Genomic DNA, 23,482 nt, shown 5'->3' with positions numbered 1-23,482 from the left:
ATGTCACATGGAAAGCAAGGGCATTTGATTTTCTCAAATTTTGCTGTTTGTTATTTTAGTCAACTGGGAAAGGTGGTATGGCAATTGCAGAAGCTCATGGAGAACAGGTTGAGAAAATGAAGAAAATTGGATACAGAATAATTACAGTTTATTTTAATGCAGATACTGTATCTAGTCTCCAGTGGAATTTTAAGCCACAGCAGAGAAAAATCAAGGTCTGTTAAAAGTATCAGTTTGGAAAAAATATATTAAATAGAATTTTTTTATAGAATGTTTGGAAAATTACTTTTTTTATTGATTAAAAGTTTATTTTTAATTTTAGCTAAAAATAAATTGTTAGTTTTGTAGTATGGAGAAACTTTTCTTTTTATGTTTTCATAATATAGTGCTGAGAGAGGGTTTTTTTTGTTTTTTTTTTAAACAGCTTTTTCCAGTGATGTTGGCAAATTTTATTGTAGCTGATTGCACTGGTTGGCAAAAACACATTTTTTTAGCCCCCCTGTTAAAATTTAGGTTGATTCTTGTAGATTTGACATTGCAGAATTCCATTTTTTGGTAAGCATATTGCCAAAACACCCATCAATTTTAAGGAAGGCATTAAAGTCAAAATCTAATTTTATAGTAAAAAAGATTTCACATATTTTAAGAAAATGTTATGTACAGTACAAAATATTGAATAATGGGTCTGTTAACTTTATTCTATTTGCAAAAATATTTATCTGATAACAAAACACTTATTTTTCCTTTTATAATCGTCCATTGGTGTCTCCCGTACAAGATTCTAAACATGGTCTGTTAATGTTATTTGGACTCCATTTTCTCTGGTACCTTCTTTCCATTCGAGAAATATCTTGCTAGAGTGTCACTGGGAAACCAGGAAAATAAAATAAAATATAAATGGTTGGGTTAAAATTCATTTAATAACTGATTAGAACAAAAAACAAAAGGTAATAAACACAGAGCTTTTGGATGGGAGGCATCCTTCTTCAGTTGTGACAGTTACCATTATTGTAAAAATACAGAATATCATGTCCATGCCATGGTGGTCATGCGAGGCAAGAATCGTGTGCTACAGGTGCTTGCAACAATTAGCCAGCTGAAGTGGAGGCTTGTGGTTGTAGTTGCAATACTCGGGAATGCCCTGAGTGCCAATGTTTGTCAGCTGGGAGGATGGTTGCCTCAGTGATGGGGTTGATGCAGCATCCTCTGATCCGGTTAAAGGAACTGCTACAACATGAGATGTGGAGTGATTCCAACAAGACATGGTGATGGTAGGAAATATCTTGGTGAAACCTTTCATTGTGTTCATCGTAGACTGCGCCCAATCTTTCAAGAAAAAAATCTAAATGGTAATGTAGGAAATGAAGCTTTAACAACATGTTGCACCCCAATTCCCTGTACAGTAAAATTAGCTCATTCACAATTTTTCTATAATTTAGTGATTTCTCATTGCCTAAAAAGCTTTGGGAGATGTTTTTGAATGCCTTCTAGGCTCTCATTTCTGTAGCATTTAATTTTTTAGTGAATTCCTCACCTTGCAAGAGCAGTTTGATAATGAAGATCCACAAAAATTCCCTCTTTTATATTGGTCTCATTGATTCAAGGAAACTTTTACCTCAAACAGGAAAATCCTTCTCTTTTTTTTGTCCATCTCTTTCACAAGTATTTTTATCTAACCTAGCTTGATGTGCAGTGGAGGTAAATAGATTTTTGACTTATTCACCAAAGGAGGATGTGCTGCATTTTTCTGGCCTGGTGTGGTTTCTGAATAGTTTGGCCATTTTTCACATTTCCTTCATGTGAACTGCATGGATTGGTCCATGCAGTTAGTATAGATGAATATTTATTTTCATTATGGAGTAAAACTTCTTTCAAACTGTCCTTGGATGAATCAGTGAAAAGCCTCCAGTGCTCGGGGACATGCCCCAGATGTAATTCTTTCATTAATTTCTGCACATTATTGCAATAAAACCAAGTACCATCCATGGAATAATAAGTCATTATGTTAGATTGCCTCTTCTATAAAAATACACCTTGATACCCTTTTCAAAAAGATTTCACTGCTGAAGCTGTTATTCTAGTAATTGTGCCTTGACTTTGGAGAAAGCCAAATCTCTGACAAATTCCTAATTTTTCTTTACCCTTGATGGTGGCAGATATATCTTCAAATGAATTCTGCATCAGTAGATTATCATCACTGCCACCTAGTGGCTCCTTTATCTGGAGATCCTTAATTCATGAAGGGTCACCACTCTAGAGTGATTTTCTAAACAATTAGATCTTGAGTGATTTTCGTAAGCGAACATAATTTCATAGTCAGAATTACACTTCTTTTGCTTTTGGATAACAAAACAAATGTCAAACATTTTCACCTTCCTATATATGATTAATATAGACCATTTTCTCTATGTAGGAAATCTGAAAGAAGGTTCTGATACCCATCTTGTAAATTTACTACTTTCCCCTTTGACACACTACAGAGATGCACCAATAAAAAATCTAGTGGACAAATAAACTGCAACTTATGCCATTTTTCACCAGATTGTTTTTATCCTGCTCCTGAAAGTCTTTTTGTTGCTCTTAATACTATTACTTGATGGCTTCCTTTTCTTCTGTGTCCATGTGGAATCAGTGTCTTTCCAGATCATTTTTCATTCTTCCAAATAAATTGCAAGTCCAAGCTATAGGGAGAAAACTGAATGACTTCCCAGAGCAGTTTCCATGTGGTTTCTAATAGTGTGTTGAGGTTAGGCACATTATGATAAAACAGCACCATCAATCAAATATTGAGTTTCTTGTTTTTAGTAGCACTAGTGGCAAATGATGCAAGAAAGCAAACTTATATAGCATCAGCAAAAAAAAAAAACTGCACACTTCTCCCATCTATTATTCCCTCCAAAAATGTCTAGTTCTTCATTGAATTTATTCAAATCATCCACTTCACAACAGATGGAAGCCTGTTCCAAGAATTAACCACCCACTGGCTGAAGGCAAACTTTCACACATCTATCCTGCAACCATCTTCCTCAAGTTGAATTTATGCCCCTTCATTGTGTGTAGTCTCAGCAAGACAAAGAATGCCATAATTTTTTTTTTTATTGTATATTTTTTCCCCATTATGACTAATACTACCTCCATATACTGCATCTACTTATACCATGGTTTTGGATATAATGTGAGCATGATGATATTCCCCAATGGAGACATTTAACAATGTTTTTTAGGGTAAAACACAAATTTCACAATAGACCCTAACAGAAGCAAACTCTATATCTCAGAAGTATATAATTTTTGGCAAAGAATGAAGAGAAAATTAGTAGACTACTTTACTTATATTAACAGTAGAAGGAAGGGATTGATTCACACTGGGTCACTTGATATCAGTGTGTTAACTCTTGATGAACCTGCTCGGTCGCTGACAATTTAAATAGGTATTTTGCCTATAGGTCTGGAGGCCTCCAGAGAAGGATCCCTCATTTTAAGAACGATGTAGAGCTGTTGGAACGAGTACAGAAAAGGGCAACAAGATTAGTGAATGGAACAAAGGGTTGCTCTTACGAAGAAAGGCTTAAGTTTTGCAAATTACAGTGTCTGGAGACTAGGCACCTGCGAGGTGATCTGATAGAGGTGTATAAAGTCTTGAATGGTTTGAGCATGCTCAATTCAGATAGGATTTTTCCTCCTGCTCAGAATAATTGCCTGAGAGGGCATAAATTCAAATAGAGGAAAGACGGTTGTAGGATAGATGTGTGGAAGTTTGCCTTTAGCCAGCGGGTAGTTGATTGGTGGAACAGACTTCCATCTATCGTTGTAGAAGTTGATAGCTTAAATAGATTCAAGGCAGAACTTGACAAACATTTGGAGCGAGTGGATGGGTGAAATAAGGGTTTTTTTTTTTTTTATATAAGCTGATGTTATATAAGCTTGCTTTCTTGCATCATGTGCCTTTGCTAATGCTATACATTAACACATGAGGGATTTTTAAGGAAGGGGATGCCAGAAGTTTATCAACCTCTAAAGGGGAGCTTTTTGTCGAAGTTGATAGCCTAAATAAATTTAAGGCTGAGCTGGACAGGAATTTGGAACGAATGGAAGGGTGAAATGGGAGTTTTTTTTTTTGTTTTTTTTTGCTGATGCTGCAAAGCTTGCATTATATACCCCTACTAATGCTAAATGACTTTGTGATAACTGGAAGGAAAGTGGAAGAGGAATTGTTGAAGCTGAACATAAAAAAGGTGTGTGTCAGGGTAGATAGAATGTATCCAATTATACTAAGGGAGGTAGCAAAGCCTTAATTTGCCTTAATTATGAGAGTATTCTTGGATTGATGTTTCGTATGGACTGGAGATGTATGAATGTATTCCCAATTCATAAAGGGAGATCAAAAGGTGACACGAATAATGCTCATGTCAGCTTTTGATCCCCCTTCTGACTTCAGCAATTCAGTAATGCTGCAGTCAGAGCATGGATTTGTTAAGGGGTGGTCTTGTCTAACCAATCTGGAATCTGACCATAGAATTGGATGCAAACAATAATTTTGATATATACTTGGATTTCAGTTAGGATTTTGATACTATTGCACATAAACGATTGCTGTACAAATTGGAGCAATATGGCATTGAGGGTGAGTTACCGCTATGGATAGAGGGATTTTTAAGTGGGAGAAGACAGAGTGGTTATCAGTTGGCTATGCTCTGTGTGGACTAATGTTATTAGTAGAGTTGCACACTCTTCGGTGTTGGTCCGATTGTTGTTTTCAATATTTATTAAATGATATTGATGAGAGTATATCAGGCTTAATATCCAAGTTTGCAGGTGATACAAAGGTTGACAGGGTTGTTAATGACAGTAATGATGGTATGCTGTTACAAGATCTAGAAAAAATGTTAATGGGCTGAGAAATGGCAATTGAAGTTTAACATTGACAAATACGAGGTACTACTACTACATATGGGTAGCAGTAATTGCAGAGTTGCTTATCATCTGTGGGGTAGTGAAAAATGAAAATGATCTGGGATAATTGTGCAGTCAGCTATGAAATTCTCTGAGCAGTGCAGACATGCCGCGAGGACAGCATGGGATTTTGTCAACGATATACAGAAACTTTGCTAGCAGGGATAAGGAGGTGTTTATCCCCCTTGTACAAAGCCATGGTTAGGCTGCATTGTGAGTACTGTATACAGGTCTGGAGGCCTCACTTTTTCTAGGTAATGGTCTGATCCTTGTAATAAGTAGACTTTGGGAATTGTTATAGATTTGCTGGAATGGATGCTCTTACCCAGAAAGCCTTCAATTTCTGCAAATTGCGGCGTCTGGAGACTAGGCACCTTCTGGGATATTTTATTGAGTTGTTAAAGTGGTAAAGTCTTAGAATGGATTTAGTAAGCTAAGTGTTAATGGAATTCTTCCTCTTGCAGAGACCACACACGAGTGGCCCATAAATTCAAGTTGAAGGATGGTTGTAGGATTTATGTGCAGAAATTTGCTTTCAGCAGAGGGTAGTTGATTGTTGGAACAGGCTTTCATCTGTTGTTGTGGAAGTGTATTGTTTAAATAAATTTAAGGAAGAACTAGAGAAATTCTTGGAGGGTATGGATGGGTGAAATGTGTGGGTTTTTTCCTTTTTTTTTTTTTTTTTTTTTTTTGCTGATGCTATATAAGCTTGCTTTCTTGCATCGTTTGCCACTGCTACTACTACTATTATTTTGATGGATTGCAAGATATTCACAATATAGTATTTAATGTTTGTTTGTTTGTTATTTGGGTTTTAGGAGCATTAGCAACTAAGGCCATATTGCTCCGGGGGTATGCAGTGGTCATTCCCTGACCTTTCTGCATCCTCTGTATTTGGTGGTGACGGGCTCTAATCAAGAAGCGTGTGCTGCTCCTTCCCACCTGGCTACGGAGGCACCATAGTATTTAATACTGCTGTTTATTTTTTAAGGCAGTTTTATTGCTGAAAGTATTTAAGTTTTTAAGGCAGTTTTATTGCTGAAATTATATTGCACTATTTATACCTCAAATTAAAAAAAAATAATAATTAATTAAAGCGTGTGTTACCCCATACACACAAAAGATGTTTTGTGTGAACACATCCTTGGCTTGGAAGACATTAGCAAAAAACATTTGTAGAATAGTATGATGTCACAGTCATAATTCCTGTAGTAACTACTGCAGGAAGTATGATTGTGACATCGAGACTACATCAGCACACTGATGTAGGCTGATGTCATAATTGCAAAAGTATGGAAGAACTAAGGAGGTATGATTGAGACGTCACAATCATACTTCATTTCCATTACATTCCATTGTTAGGTGCTGCTATAGATGTTTTCACATCAAAAAATTTGGAAAGTTGAAATGCCCACACAGGATGCAGCATTTGAAACCACATCCTTTATTTCTTAGGCAATTATGTTACATGCTAGACCAGTCCAGCAGTACATGCTAACGTTTTGGCTTAATGCTGGTGACTGCATGGGGATTATAGGGATCAGAGCTACTGTATTGTCTAATAAAAAATAATAAATTACACCTGAATACTTAGGCTATATACATAATCTTAAAAAAAAAAAATGGAAGTTCCGAAAATTCAGAATGTGCCATATGAAGAAGAACTCTTTATTGCATACAAAACACACATGCCATACACAGTACCCTTCACGGCATGTGTGTTTTGTTGCGTCGTTTGCCACTGCTACTATTACTATTATTATTTTGATGGATTGCAAGATATTCACAATATAATATTTAATACTGCTATTTATGTATATAGCACTATTAAATTTAAATTTTTAAGGCAATTTTATTGCTGAAATTATATTGCACTACAATACAAGGTTGTATTGTAGTATTTTATATTTACTTATGATATTCCACTTGTGAAAGGTCTGGTAAAGGTCTGCTAGTCTGGTAATCCAGTTTAATATCATGTATTCTTTGTATTTTAGGTAAGCCCTGGAGAAACAGCTTTAGCATTTTATACTGCTAAAAATCCCACCAGTAGTCCTGTTAATGGCATTGCTACATACAATATAGTTCCCTATGAAGCTGGGCAATATTTTAATAAAATACAGGTAAGTACAGTTCTACTCTTCTTGTTCACCAAGATTAATTTTAGTATAATCATTTCAAAATGAAGTAGCTACTGTCGGTAACTTATCAGGGGGAGTCAGAAATATTGTGTAAAATGGATATGTGGAATAGGATTAAGGTGTGTTTGTCAAGGGCAAAAGTAAATTATGTTAGACCAGCTGTCATCTTTTAAAGGGCACAAAAGGTAGCATTAGCATTAGTAGAGGCATTTGATGCAAGAAAGCAAGCTTATGCAGCATCAGACAAAAAAAAAAAAAAACACTTCCAGTTCACCCCTCTGTTCGTTCAAAATACCTGTCCAGCTGAGCCTTAAACTTATTTAGGCTATCAACCTCCACCACAAGGGATGGAAGTCTGTTCCACGAACCAACCACCCGCTGGCTAAAGGCAAATTTCCACACGTCTATCCTACATCTGTCTTTCCTCAATTTGAATTTATGCCCTCTCAGGTGATTTTTCTGAGCTAGAGGAAGAATCCCATCAGCATTGAGCATGCTTAAACCATTCAAGGCTTTATACACCTCTATCAGATCACCTCGCTGGTGCCTAGTCTCCAGACACTGTAATTTGCAAAACTTAAGCCTTTCTTCGTAAGAGCACCCCTTTGTTCCATTCACTAATCTTGTTGCCCTTCTCTGTACTCGTTCCAGCAGCTCTACATCCTTCTTGAAATGAGGCCTCCAGACCTGTATACAGTACTCTAGGTGTGGCCTGACCATTGCCTTATACAATGGAATAATCACCTCCTTGTCCCTGCTGGAAAAATTCCTGTATATCATTGACAATACTCCATGAGCTACTCTTGCAGCCCGTCTGCACTGCTCAGAGAACTTCATATCTGCCTGCACAACCACCCCCAAGGTATTGCTGTAACCATTGGTAGTAATAATATTAAGAATACTAAATCTGAAGATTTACTTAGCAGGCCTAGAGCAATGTAGAAAAAATTCAGGATTAAATTTGAAAGTGTTTGCAATTCTGTCCAGACTCGATAGGTTAGAGTATGTAATGAAAGTCTTGTCAATCCTTAAATCGAAAGGGTACAAGAATATTTGTGCAGGTTGGAAAACTGCCAGCTTGGTGGGAATGAGGAATAGATGAATAGATTATTAGTAGCTTCAAGCAAAGATGAAAGTGTTTCTTGTGCTGCTTCTATTGAGACATCCTGAAAAACAAATTACTGAGGATGGATAGATGGATTGATAGATAGATAGATTTTTTTTATTATTGTTTTATTTAAACGTGAACAGTAGATACATTTTTTCAGCAACAACTATTTACATTCTATGTACAAAAGTAAAACTTTTTAGAGAGAAATATAAACGTTTCAACAACAGTGATGGCAGAACATGAGTTTTTCATTTGCAATGTCTTTTGAAGAAAAGTGATCCTGAAGGCTGTGATTTTGTCTTCAAGAGAGACCAGTCCCTGGCCCCTGTGAGTGAGAGACTGGCATAGTTTAGAGAAGGACATCCAGTTGGTTTTGTTCCAAAGGAAGCTTTGGGTAGATGCTTAGATTTTGTGGAGGAAGTCAGTAGGCGGAGTGAGAACTTTGAGGGTGTGCCAGAGAACGCTTGCCACCAGCTGGTTGACCACAAGCACTCTCCTTCTCAACAAAGATGTAGTGCACACTCTTCTCCATTTCCTGAGTATCCTGTTGAAATGGCTCAGCAATTTGGGCCAGTTCTTCTGGGAGAAAAGGAGAGTATTGCCTAGATTCACACCTAGATTTTTCTGTCCCTCGCTAGACCATGTGCATTGGTTGGGGGAGTCAGTTCTGCTTTTCCAGTTGCTAGCCCAGAGACCGCTGGTCTTACAATGGTTCAATGTGGCACCTGATGTTGGGCATAGAGATTGTGAGCCTTTTGGATGTTTTCAAACTCACTATCGTGGCGAATTACAATTGTGACGTCATAAGCGTACTGAGTAGGTTATTTTGAGGTGAGGCTCTGGTAGCAGTGTTCGTCGGGATTGTAGATTGGTGGCAGTTTTATTGAGGAAAGGTTCAATGGCAATTGCGTGCAGTTGCCCAGAGAGTGGGCAGCCTTGTTTTATTCCTCTGGAGTAAGGAAGGTTGCGGGTAAGCTGGTTATTGACTTTCAACAAATTTGACATCCTGGTATAGCAGATGGATATTTCGGATGACTGACTGAGACAGACATTTTTTTTTATTTAAAACGTGAAGAGTAGATACATTTTCAACAAAAACTATTTACATTCTATGTACAAAAGGAAAAATGAAGAAACTTTTTAGAATGAAATACAGTAAACCCCGCTATTCGCGGTATCTGTATTTGCGGTTTCGCGTATATGTGGTCGTGGATTTAATATAAAATGAAACCTAAAAAAATGTGAATTTTAAATCACCGTGAACATTTTCCGCCATAAAAAAACATGGGCATGGCTAAAATCATTTTTCCCGGTTAAGACAGCGCTCAGTGGGTGGGGGAGAGGAGTGACAAAATTGCGGGCGTGGATGTTTCTCGCTAATCCTTGTTCAGTATGTGCTATGCGCTTGTCATGGAAGGTTTAGTGGTTTGCTTTTAATTTATATGCTTATAAATTGAATGAATTTATAAATTGATATGCTTACAAAAGTGAAAAATCCACCGTTTTGCAGTGTGTTAGTGTAAACAGACTTTTTCGAGTGTGTTAACGGAAGAAAGTGACTTTATTGGGGACAAGTTCTTTTCTAACCCCTACAAAAATATGGCTACGAATAATAAGGGAATTGTGAAAAGATGAAAGAAGGTGATGACATTAGCGAATAAAATTGAGTTATTAGACAAAATTTTTAATGGTGAAAGTGTCTTGTCAGTGGCAAAACATTATAAAATCAATAAGTCAGTGGTACGATCAATCAAGAAATCAGAAGAAAAAAATCCGTCATAGTGTCCATGAAAATGCTCTAATTGCTTCAAAAATTTGCTCTGTAACTCGTGATGTTAAATTAGAAAAAATGGAAAAGGCTTTAAATCTGTGGATAGAAGACCGAACTCAAAATAAAATTCCGTTAAGTTCACTCATCATTCGTGAAAAGGCAAAACACCTTTATCAACACTTTAGCGAAACTGGTGATAGCACTGGCGGGATAAGTTTTTTGGCTATAGCAAAGGCGCTGGATTGAAAGATCTGTTTGAAATTTTAATAAATATTATATTCAATATTAAATTGTTTCTTATTTTCATTTCAATGCCTTATGCTTGCATTTCACTATGTACTGTCTATGTACATAGTCATATTATGAAGGTACATATAATGCGTACAATGACAAAATTTTAGAATAGTTTTTCTTATATATTTCATACTTTGAAACGGAACCCCTTTATTACTATGGGAACCATAACTCAGTATTCGCGTTTTCAGTATTTGCGGCATTTCTCAGGAACGTAATCCCCCGCGAATAGTGGGGGTTTACTGTACAAATGTTTCAACATTGCAATTTCAGGAACTAAAGAAAAAACAGTTTCTTGGCATTGGATCAGTCTCATATTAAATTTCACACGTTTGAAGGTGATGGTGAAGAGGTGACCACCGCTGTTCCATTCATTGTTAAGATGATCCACAGTTTCTGGTCTTTTGCAGCGGAATTAGAGTAGAAGTCTCCTCTGCAACTTCCTCCGCATGCTCCACTTCACCGATGTGTCGACAGGAGGCACTTCGTCACTGCTTCTTGTGTGCTTCAAGTAGAAGTTGTAAATGTGCAACTTCCACATGCAACTTCCTATTCGTTACGGCCTTGGCCGCAATGAATACGAAGTTGCACGTGGTGTGTGCTGTCTGCTCAGAGTGAAGCAGGTACCAGTAGTCCTCTGGAATGTGGGCGTGGTGCAGGCAAGCTTTGCTGCATCCAAAGCGTATTTTACCAGTTCCTTGTTCACAGGGCACGCCAGGTATGTGTGTTCTGGAGTACCTGGAGTGGCGCAGAAGAGGCAGTAGTTTGAAGCACGTAACCCGAAGAATTGTAGCTTGACTAGGATGGGAAGGATGTTGTGCCACAGTCTCCACTGGATGTCTGCGTCCAATTTAGAACATTTAGTCCTGTACGGAAGGTTCCACTGAAAGTTGGATGGTGGCTTGTGGTGGGTGGAAAGGGGTACAGGGACAGCTTGGCAGGTGGATGACGGGAAAATCGTGGCTGTATGACGAGACATGATTACTTGATAGACTTTTTTGGAGGGTGCAGGAGACAGAGGTACCATGTCTTCTGGTGATGTGATGACGAAGGTTGGTGTAGGTGTGGATCTGGTCACATTTCCAATCCCTTTAGCTCTAGTGATGTCTGGAAGAGCTTGTTTGAGCACTGATTTTTGACGTCTGTTTTATGGTTTTAATGGGCAAGTCTTCTGATCCTTTCCATTCAAGGCTTGGTATCAGGAGGTCGCCTATGGTTCTTATTCCACCCCAGTTCCATATAGGGCCGACCGGGCTAGCCGAGTGGGTAAAGCACCTGCCCGGCAACCCCAAGGTCGCGGGTTCGATTCCCGCCTCGGGCTTGGATCAAAGTACTGCAAAAACCTTGGGAGGTGCAATATGGCCACAGAAGCCGATGCGCCAACAACTACCAAATCAAAAAAAAAAATCAATCGTTCCATATAGGAAAGAAGAGAATATCATTATTTGCAGGGCCTATTATTCTTTTATTGTTGAAGAGAGGTTCTGAAAGTATTCCGGGAAGGGATGTTCTTTCAAGAGTATGGTGAAGGTTTAGCTTTTTCCAGCGGTATAGTGCATCTTTATAAAATGGCGGTAGTTTGAGTGGTGCTGGTGCCTTATCCATTCTCGATATTGTTGAAAGAGATAGTCCTCTAGTGACGGTTGCTAGTAGTTTATCCGTAGCGTTGGAATGTGGGTATTTTGTTTGCACGTCTTAAGAAGAAAGGTGATCCGAAATGCTGTGATTTTGTCATCAAGAGAGACCAACCCTTGACCCCTGTGAGTAAGTGGTCTTGCTAAGTTTGGAGCAGGATAGGTGGAGTGAAAATTTTGAAGGTGTGCCAGAGAACGTTTGCCATCATATGATTGACCACAAGCACTCTCCCTCTCAGCAAAGATGCGGCACACACGCTTCTCCATTTCCCGAGTACTTTGTTGAAATGACTCAGTAATTCGGGCCAGTTCTGGGAGAAAAGGAGGGTATTGCCGAGGTACACACCTAGGTATTTCTGTCCCTTGCCGGACCATGTGCATTGGATGGGGGAGTCGGTTCTGGTTTTCCAGTTGCCAGCCCACAGGCCGCTGGTTTTACAGTGGTTCAGTTTTGCACCTGATGCTTGTGCATAGAGATCATAAGCCTTTAGAATGACTTCAAATTCGCTCTCATGGCGTATTGCAATTGTGACATCATCTGCGTATGCTGAGTAGGTTATCTTTAGGTGGGGTTCTGGTAGCAGCGTTTGTCGGGATTGTATATTGGTTGCAATTTTATTAAGGAATGGTTCTATGTATTCTATATATATACACAATGGTTCTATAATTGTGTAGAGTTGTCCAGAGAGTGGGCAGCCTTGTTTTATCCCTCTGGAATACAGAAAGTGGCAGGTGAGCTGGTTGTTCAGTTTCACTTCCTTGTATAGCAGATGGATTGTTCCGATGATGTAGAGCCAATATCCAAAGGCTTTCCAAGGTTTGAAAAAGGTAGCTGTGTTCCACGCTGTTGAATGCCTTTTACCTGGTCAAGGCTAATTAGTGCTAAGAATTCTCTTTGGCTGTTTGCAGTGGGGAGGAGGTCACAGATCAGATGTAGATTGTCGTGAATCGATCTTCCAGGTACTGAGTATGTTTGTTGGTGATCGATGATATCAGGGAGAGTGGCTTTTAATCTATTGGCGGAGGCTTTGGAAATGATTTTACAGTCCGTATTAATTAAGGAAATCGGGCGCCAGTTTTGTAGATTGGTGCGATCCCCCTTTTTGGGGATCAGTCGAGCGACAGAGGTGGTGACCGAACCTGGTAGTCCATGGGACTCGGCTTCTTCAAACATTCGAAAGAGTAGCATTCTGAGTTGATCTCAAAACGTTTGGAAGAATTCAGAAGTCAGTCCGTCCAGACCTGGTGATTTATTTTTGAAATGTTAGTTCTTGTAGGGGTGATTTGTTTCTCCATACTGCATTGGGCCATATTGGAGATTTTTTTTAAGTCCTGAAAGGATTTCCTCGGTTGCCTTTGTAGAGGTTTATTGAGAACTGTAAATTTTTCTATAAATTCTTGTTACTTCAGAGATGATTTCCTCTGGGTCTTCAGTGATGTTTCCATCTTGCAGCTTGAATGGCAGTGATAGTGGTTGATTTGTGATGTCTGCGTTCTAATGAGAAAAAGTATTTGGTCGGGGCAACAGATAGATTTATGTGGGTGTATCTCGATCTGAGTAGGGTGCCTTTTGCAGAGTGTTCTAAGTGGGTTTTTATGGCTTGCAGTGTTGACTGATGGGTCTGACTATCAGATGGGAGATTTTTCAGCCTTTGCTCAAGTTGATAGAGGTTATTACACTTTTGTTGACTTTTCTGATGGCTGTAGGTTAGCGAGAATGATTTCAGTTGACTTTTAAATCTAGGCCACCATGTGTTCATGAGCTCCAATCTGTCTTTGGATTGGGCAAGATTGGATATCAGGTCTTGTAGCTTAGAGATGTATTCCTTGTCTTGAAGAAGGCTATTGTTGAACATCCAATAAACACCTCCACTTTTGAAGTGATTGGGTGAGAAGGAGAGCTGTAATTTGATAAAGGAGTGATCTGAGATATAAGATGGCAAATGTGTGATGCTTCTGACCAGGGGGATGGTGTGTTTTTGGATGTAGTATCTGTCCAGTCGGGCTTGGTAAGGTAGTCTTTTAGATGCTGTATTTGCTGATTTCCAGGTGTAGGACTTTTCTTCTGGATGCTGGTGTCTAAATACGTCGACCAGTTCATTGTTTTTATCAAGGCTTGCAGGTTGTTGATTAACGTTGTGCAATGCTCAGTGCATCATACTCTGTCCATTTCTGGGTCAAGAGTGCAGTTGAAATCGCCAGCAAGAATTATGTGTTCCTGATCTATTGCAGAGATATGGCTGTGTATGAAGTTGGTTATTTGAATAGCATGTTGGTCCTGCTGTGGCATATAGATGTTAAAGATATGCAGGGTTTCCTTTTAGGATGTATCTGGGGTGGCATAAATTGCGTTGCCAGCGATCTGTGCTATCATTGAGTTTACAGGCAGACTTACGATGAATGCCGATACTCACTTCTGCTCCATGATGTTGTTGGGTTGGAGAATAATGAAATACATATGGCCAGTCTGCCCATTTCAACAATGGCCCTGTGTCTGCTTTAATATTTGTTTCTTGCAGGAGGAGTAGGTCGGTATGATGTCGTTCGACCTGGTCAAGGGCCAGTTTATTGTGCAATGCAGAGGAGCATCCTCTTGCATTAAGTGACAACATGCTAAACGTCCTCATTATCTATAGAAATAATGGTAAAGGTTTTGCAAATATTGAGAGCGGTTAGCATCCTGATTTGATGGTATTGTTGTTCCAGCCCATTAATCAAGTAGTACAGACGCTTAGATCTATCCATGTCTGCCCTGTCCTTTTTTTCCTTTTAGTTTAGAACGCAGATCTTTAAGTTGTGAGATGAGCTCTGGTATGTTAGTGGTGAACTTCAGAGCTGTCACCAGCTTCTGTGGAGAGCCGCAGACTTCCCTTAGAAAGGAGCGTAGTTTTTCCACAGTTAAAAGGTTTTTAGTGAAGGGAAAGTTGCTTTCCCCATCTTCATCCTCTGAAACATCTGAATAATTGGAATCACAGTTGTTCTCTTCTTCTGCCTCCAGAAATTCAAGTTCTTCATTTGAGTCGTGGGTGGTTTCTACTTGCTTATTTATTTCTGTACTTGATGGCATGATGGGCTTATTTTGGATCTGACCATTTGACTTCTGTGGTGTTCTGTACTTCTTTTCGTTGATCCTGTTGTTTTTGTTAGCGGTTGACTTTTTTCCTACCAGCGTGTGAATTGTCTTTTGGTGTTTTGTTTCTTTAGATATTGATGGCCTTGGGTGTTGATTCAGAGAAAAACCTTTTGTTTCTGTTGGTGGGCCTTCTGAAGAGAATGTGTCCTGGTCTTCTGTGGTTGTTGAATTTTCTTTTTCTTACAAGTTTGGTGTGCAAAGCATCTCACGCTGTTTGATAGTTTCTTCAGTATCCCCATTTTCTCCAACAGTCAGCTCGCTCTGTGCATCTGGCCTGGCCCTGGTTAGTGATGCCTGAATTTCATTATTACTTTCAGAAGGGCTGGAGATATGTGGGCAATTTTTCCTGATGTGGCCCTCTTCGTGGCAGAAGAAACATTGTGAGGAAATGGAAGTATAAAACGTGTAAATGATTCTGTTTAAATCGATGTTGATGAGTTTAGGGATGTTGTTTGCTGCATTGTTGGCGAAGTGCATAAGTGCTTGCCTTCAAAAGCTTTTTATATGCGAAAATTCCAGTTTCGTAGTTGCTGCAGATAGTGTTCGTATTTTCCCGGTTACGGATCCATATTTGGATAAAATTCCTCTGAGGAATTGATGAGGAATTTCAGGTGGTACGTTTGATATTGTAACTTTTGTTGGTGCTAAGGCAATTGGTGCCACTTCCGGGTGATGAAGACCGGTGTCTATTCCATTTTGCAAGATAGTTTGCCCACGAGGAGTGGCTGAAATACACCTGCACAATTCCCACCACACGGGAGATGTAGGTAATATTTTTCTGCTTTCTCCACGATCGCTAAAGGGGTGTTTTCCTTGGTGGCAAAGATTACTATTCCATTTTCCCGGGAAGTAATAGTGGTTGCTTCATTGGTAGGAGCATTGTTCGACCGCGTATGTACTATTGTTGGTCTCGAGAGAGGGGTTTTCGCTGGTGTCAAGCATAATCTATTAGATACGGCATTATCATAAGTATTAACAGTTACTGACCTTTTGGACCTTGAGGTATTCACCTGTTGTCACAGGTTGTGGCTTCCGGTGTCTTGGTCACTGCTGGAAATAGCTGTAGGTTCCGCTGCTGTGGTTGTCTGACCTTCGCTGGTCATAGCTGGAGGCAATTGATGGGGTGGGTGGAATAAACCGTTACTGGAATATCCAGCCTTCCATGGCTAAAGTTGAGAAATTGAAATCTAACCTAACTCAAACTCCACTAAATCTACGCACACACAAAATTATTACTACTCAAAAGCTCTTCTGAAGAGGAATCGAGCAATATAAGTCTTGAATGGGGTTGTCGCAGACAAACTTCGAAGGGGGAAAAAGGCAGGAGCTCAAAAGCACGTGACCTGCGCGTGAAGAAAGATATTAGCAGGTAGCAACTATGGAAGGGTTGTCTTTGTGATATGTGGAGGACAAGTGAGGTCTTACATTGTAGTGTCAGTCTTCTCAATTCAAAGACAGTTTAGGCTTGGTGAGAGCTTTGTAATATGATGGCGCCTCCGTAGCCAGGTGGGAAGGAGCAGCAGTGCGTAGCACACGCTTCTTGATTAGACCGGGGTTCGAGCCCGTCACCACCAAATACGGAGGATGCGGAAAGGTCATTCAGGGAATGACCACCGCATATCCCGGAGCAATATGGCCTTAGTTGCTAATGCTCCTAAAAACCAAATAACAACAACAACAGCTTTGTAATATGATGAACAAACGTACTTGGTTTCTGGGTAATGGACTGATCCTTGTAATAAGTAGACTTATTACCAAGGCTGTAGAGGAGGGTATACGCCGTATGCCCTCTGGATTTTTTTTTTTTAGGTGAATTGCATATGCATTCTGGTTTTTGAAAGACTTGAAAAAAACAAATATTATTAAAATATTTACTGAAAATTAAAAAATAAATTCATTAGAATTTGATTCTTAGGCAATACTTATAGTTTTATTATTTTTAATGTATATGCCATGTATATAAGTAAGAAAATATGCCATGTATTTATATATATATATATTTACTTAACTTATTTATACATTATTACTTTTTAAAATTATGGTACTACTTGGAAGCATCAGGTTTGTAGTGACCCCAACCAACCCGCTAGTTATATACAGGGTGATTCACTACCAGTGCGACAAATTTGCAGGAGGTGTAGGGGGCACAAAGACGAATTGGAATCACACGACATTGCAGGGTCCGAAATGCCTTCGTCATGCGGGAGGTCGCGTGAACAAAGAACAGAAACAGCAACTTGTTAGTGTAACAGAAATCTTTTTAATGACAAGTTTTACATTGGCAAAAAGCCATGCTACAGAAGGTGTTCGAAAGGTCGACCAGAAGCAGTCACACAGGCTTCACAGCACTGCCGCATGGAATCCCTAACGTTCTGGAAGATTCCTGGCGTGTCTCGAATCTCCCCGGCAGCTACAGAGATGCGAGCGACGAGGTCTTCAATTGAATCAATGGCGGTCTCGTACACCAATGTCTTCATTTGACTCCAGCAGAAGAAGTCCAGGCATGATAGGTCTGGTGATCTAGCAGGCCAATGAACCGGACCACCACGACCTATCCAATGCTGTCCAAATGTAACATTTAGGTGTTGGCGGACGTCATTGGTGTAATGTGGGGGAGCCCCATCATGTTGGAACCACATTGAGCGGCGCAACGACTGAGGAACATGTGCTTCTTCAATACATTCGGGCAGGACTTGCTGTAGAAAGATCAAGTATGCCCTACCGTCCAGACGAGGGGGGGGGGGCAGAAGGTACAGTCCAATGGGGGTGGTCTCCAACAATGCCGGCCCAAACATTGACAGAGAAACGGCGTTGAGTTGCACATGTTCGCATACCATGGGGGTTCTCCAGAGCCCACAAATGGGCGTTATGTTGATTGAAGGTTTCCTCTCTTGTGAAACTTGCCTCATCCGTGAACAATACGGACAGGAGCAAATGCCCTGTCTGCCGCACTCTGTTGAAGAAACCAAGTAGCAAAAGTCCTCCGGAGTGGATAATCCGCAGGGTCCAATGATTGGACGCGTTGCAGATAGTATGAACTCATTTGGTTTGTTGACAGTATCCTCCATATAGTGGATTGAGAAATACCCAATCGTTGGCCTATCGCTCGAGTACTCGTACTCGGATTGCCTTCTGCAAGACGTAGGACATTCTCCTCATTGTCTGGCGTCCTTGTCATTCGCTCTCGATTCGTGGTACCTCTCGTGAAACAACCAGTCTCACATAACCTTCTGTGCACTCGTGCGAAAAATCGTATGATGAGGAGCATGCGGGAAACGTTCCTGGTACAAGCGCAGAGCGGTGTGCCCGTTACAGTCCACAGCTCCATACGCGAGGTGCATGTCAGCCAGTTCAACGTTTGAATACTCGTCTATCCTACTGCCTTGGGAACAAGTTCGCAAATGCTGACTTCCAGCGGGATCGCTGTTCACGCGACCTCCCGTTCAACGTCCTCTACCACATGACGAAGGCATTTCAGACCCTGCAATGCTATGTGATTCCGATTCGTCTTTGTGCCTCCTCCACCTCCTGCAAGTTTGTCGCACTGGTAGTGAATCACTCTGTATAAATCTAGCCCTGGTATGGATAGCCTTATATATAAAAATATAACATAGATACATATAAAAACAACAAAATTAATGTAAATTTAAAGACGATTAGAGACTTTTAGAGAATATTGGAGAAAATTAGCAAAAGTTTGTGAAAATTAATATTCTCCCTCATGGGCATACATCTGCTACTTCCTCATGGGCTTTGAGTAGACATATAGCCATACTAGAGGAATGTATTATACATACCCGTTTCTGTAATCTCTATACCAGTTTTGCTAGGTTAACTTTAGGTAATTACTTGGTGAATAATTTGGAATAATGAGAGTAATTTTTTTGAATATGTGTACTTAATTTTAAATAAACAGGGTGGTTTATGTATGTGATAGGAGATTCAAAGCCCTATGGGTATGTATCAGATTAAAATATCATTGTAACTCACCTCCATATCCTGTGGTGGTCAGTCTGAAAATGTTCAATTTTCCTGCCTTCTTTAGGTTTTATGTGTGTAATACTATTTATTGCGCAGACATACCAGGTTTTATCCGTGCCATGATACTTTATCTTGCTGTAGGCAAAATCTAATGCCCTTCATTCCTGAGAGTGGACCGGATGTTAAATTATAATTTAAAGCTTTGGAAAATTGTATATTTTTGTTTGTTTTATTGTAGGAAGCAGATACAATATGATATAAATTTTTATATTTATGTTTAATGCATTAAATTAATCTAAAAATGAGAAATAATAGAAATAAATTGACATAATAGATATTAAACTAAAATGAGAAATAATAGAAATAAATTGAAATGATAGATATTAAAATTAATCATGTTATCCGTAGGGCGTGGACCGTCAACACTTTTCTAAGGCATGACGAACTGTACGTGCCCTTGGGATAACTATTTACAAATATATACAGTCTCCTTCACTGTGAATCTTAACCCTGTGGTTTCTCGTTATATTCCGTGTTTGTAAATAAATCTCGTTTTTGTGGAATGCAATAAACCTGCGTAGTGATGATGATCAGTGTATTTACATTCATGGTGTTAATAACTCTGCTAGTGTGCATAGGTGAGGCACTGCTAGTGCCTCACCTATGCACAATTAACCTGGGATTCAAATGGGGGCCAATTTACAGCTCTAATTGGAGCGTTTATGTTCCGTGGAAAAGATTTTTTCTATGATACTATTAGGATTAATGTTAGTTAGTTGCTGTTTGAGTTTCGCTTGTGTGGCATCTGATGTAATTGTCAGGTATTTTGTTTTTGATGAGGGTATTTTTCAGTTTTATTAAAGCTTCCGTCATGTTTTCTAGGTTATTGCATATGTGTATAATTCTGTTGGTTTGGTTTCTGATCACATTTCCATGTATATTTTTGGCTAAATTAGTTTCCCAGTTTGTTAGTTTAATAGTTGGGAAGCTAAACTGGTCTCTTTTATCATAGTGTCTGGTGTATACGAAGTCATTTGTTATTGTGATTTGACTATCTAGGTAGGTGGTTTGTAGGTTGCGTTCTATGTTGGTTCTTTCTATAGTCAGTTCTTCGGGATAAATTTTCTTAGCCATGTTGTCGAAATCTGCATAGTTGATGACAAGTACATCATCAGTGTACCTGTAGTATGTGATGTTTGACTTTGATATTTAGTGATGACAGGAAAGGTTAAATATCTTTGTACTCCACTCTTCAATAAAATCTTCTGTTGTTAATTGCTTTGTGTGCAGTGTATCTCTGTCAGTGTGTATCCATTGCTTGAATTCAATAATATCTTCTGGTTCATTGTTTTCAAAAATATTCTCTAGAAACTTATTTTAATTCAACCATTCCTGGACATTTTTCACACTGAGGGAAGTATACAATCTTTTGACTCCAAATCACAGACTGTTTTGCCAATGTAATCACCTTGTAATCACATTCAACAGGACTTGCTGCTAGCATTAACTTGATATTTTGATGGATGGTGCATACACATACAGAATGTGTTCCTGGTGCACCAACTGTGACAAACCACTTGGGTCGAAGTTCACAAAATTTAGAAAATCCAATGTCAAATCCATTTCTATCTTGATAAGTTATAAACATTTCCTTCAAGTTACAAATTAACACATGACACAGAAGCCTATCATAGATCCAAGTTGATCTGTAACCAAGTTACAAAGGAGGTTAGGCAGGCGAAGGCAGATTACGAGAAATCTTTGGCAAGGGATGCAAAGAAAAACAGCAAAGAGTTCTTTACTTATGTAAACTCTAGAAGGAAGGGGATGAATCAGATTGGACCACTTGATATCGATGGGTCAACTGTTGATGATCCTGCTCAGGTAGCTAACAAACTAAATGAATATTTTGCATCAACATTCACACACGAGGAGTTATTTAGCGAGGGGAAAGCCAGAGGTGTATTCAACTCTAGCAGTAAGCTAGAGAATCTTGTAATAACTGAGAGTAAAGTGGAGGAGAAATTGTTGAAGATAAACACAAGATAGGCACCCGGGGTGGATGGGATCTATCCAGTTATATTAAAGGAGGCAGCAGAGGAAGTAAGCATACCCTTAGCCATAATTATGAGAGCTTCCTTGGACTCAGGGGAGGAACCCACAGACTGGAGATGTGCAAATGTGACCCCAATTCACAAAGGAGGATCAAAGGCTGACACAAGTAATTATAGACCTGTGAGTTTAACTTCTGTTCCAGGAAAATTAATGGAGGCACTAGTTAAAGAAGCACTGCAGGATCATTTAGACAAGACTTCAGTTATAGCTCGGACACAGCATGGTTTTGTTAAGGGGAAGTCTTGCCTGACCAATTTGATTGGATACTATGATGCAGTCACAAAAGAACTGGACGCAGGGAATAACTTTGATATTATATACTTGGATCTTAGAAAGGCTTTTGATACTGTTGCACATGGAAGACTGCTGCGCAAATTGGAGCAGTGTGACATTGGAGGCAAATTGCTGCTGTGGATAAAGGGGTGGTTGAGGGGGAGAAGACAGAGAGTGGTAATCAATGGACACTGCTCGTCGTGGACTAATGTTATTAGTGGAGTCCCTCAGGGCTCAGTGTTGGGTCCATTATTGTTTTCTGTATTCATAAATGATATTGATGATGGTATATCAAGCTTAATGTCGAAGTTTGCAGACGATACAAAGGTAGGCAGGGTTGTCAAGGACAACCCTGCCTAGCTTTGTATGCAACAGGATCTGGAAAGGTTGTGGATCCTGCTGCAACAGGAACTGGAAAGGTTGAGCAGATGGGCTGAGAGGTGGCAAATGAAGTTTAACATTGACAAATGTAAAGTACTACACATGGGAAACAGCAACCCCAGAGCAACATATCAACTCTGTGGTACTACACTAACAGTGGTAGAGAATGAAAGGGACCTGGGGGTGGTTGTACAGGCAGATATGAAGTTCTCTGAGCAGTGGAGACGGGCTGCAAGAGTAGCTCATGGTGTATTGTCAATGATATATAGGAATTTTTCTAGCAGGGATAAGGAGATGATTATTCCCTTGTATAAGGCAATGATCAGGCCACACCTAGAGTACTGTATACAGGTCTGGAGGCCTCATTTCAAGAAGGATGTAGAGCTGCTGGAACGAGTACAGAGAAGGGCAACAAGATTAGTGAATGGAACAAAGGGGTGCTCTTACAAAGAAAGGCTTAAGTTTTGCAAATTACAGTGTCTGGAGACTAGGCACCAGCGAGGTGATCTGATAGAGGTGTATAAAGCCTTGAATGGTTTGAGCATGCTCAATGCTGATGGGATTCTTCCTCTTGCTCAGAATAATCACCTGCGAGGGCATAAATTCAAATTGAGGAAAGACAGATGTAGGATAGTCGTGCGGAAATTTGCCTTTAGCCAGCGGGTGGTTGGTTGGTGGAACAGACTTCCATCCCTTGTCGTGGAAGTTGATAGCCTAAATAAGTTTAAGGCTCAGCTGGACAGGTATTTTGAACGAACAGAGGGGTGAAGTGGAAGTGGTTTTTTTTTTTTTTTTTGGCTGATGCTGCATAAGCTTGCTTTCTTGCATCAAATGCTTATGCTAATGCTAAGTTGCTGAGTGTAAGTCGCATTTGCATTTCTAATGGAAATGTAATCTTTCTTTCCAGGGCATATCCAACTAAATTCATCATCTTCAAAATTCCATCACCATTTGCATTACTTGCTCAGAAAGCTTTTTTCCAGGTATGGCCATGATTTCTTGACCATTCTTTCTGAGACACTAAACTCTTCTATTGTTTTCTTTATGGACCAACTAACTGGAGCTAGTGTTAATATTTGAAGTATTTCTGAATGACTTGATACCATCAACTTTTCTTTCATTTGTTTCAGCAGCTCATTGTAATCTAAGCAGTTTCCACACTGATGACTTGCACTTGGCTCCATGATGTCATTTGGATCCAAGCCACTAATAGATGCAATTTTATTGGCATTTACACTGTACTTGACTTTCTTTCCTCGACTTGACTTTTTTCTTGTATTTGAATTCCTTTTTGGCATAGCCTTGTGAAGCTCTCTTAGCCATTCGCTAAAATTTCAGAGGAGAAACAGCAATAGCAATCAAACTTGTGTTCAAGCTTTCAGTCACATGCATTTTATCATCATGGTTTGTCAAAAGCAAAGCTTAATGATGTAGACAAATTGTGTCTTCTTCACCCAGTTTTAATCCACAATGTCGACCTAACAGCTGTTCTTCAAATTCTTTAAATAATTTTAATAGGATAGCACATGACATTTAGAATTATCCATATGACTGATGGTGCATGAGTCCAGCTTATCTCCAGCAAAATCTTCTGATTCCATGGCTTTCATGCTGACTAATAAGTGGACTAATACACCTCAATGTAAGCAATGAAAACTTAATTAACTTTATTACAGAGGAACAAAATAAACAAAC

General features: G+C 39.4%; 1 protein-coding gene across 4 annotated transcripts in view; it reads left to right on the top strand.

Moving 5' to 3' along the window:
• Positions 1-23,482, top strand: part of Cox11 (Cytochrome c oxidase copper chaperone COX11) — a 266,522-nt gene that overhangs the window by 88,873 nt on the left and 154,167 nt on the right. For all 4 annotated transcript variants that reach the window (XM_090377851.1, XM_090377850.1, XM_090377849.1 and 1 more), the window contains 2 exons: positions 60-215; positions 6,951-7,076. In XM_090377851.1, coding sequence (XP_090233977.1) covers positions 78-215; positions 6,951-7,076 — 264 coding nt within the window. In that variant the 5' untranslated portion in view covers positions 60-77. The remainder of the gene's footprint in view (positions 1-59; positions 216-6,950; positions 7,077-23,482) is intronic.

The sequence above is a fragment of the Mastigoproctus giganteus genome, chromosome 7, assembly GCF_048544385.1.
Source record: "Mastigoproctus giganteus isolate SK-2022 chromosome 7, ASM4854438v1, whole genome shotgun sequence".
Taxonomy (NCBI): Eukaryota; Metazoa; Arthropoda; class Arachnida; order Uropygi; family Thelyphonidae; genus Mastigoproctus; species Mastigoproctus giganteus.
Note: the sequence above shows the minus strand (reverse complement) of the source record. Positions and strands in the feature narration are given on the sequence as shown.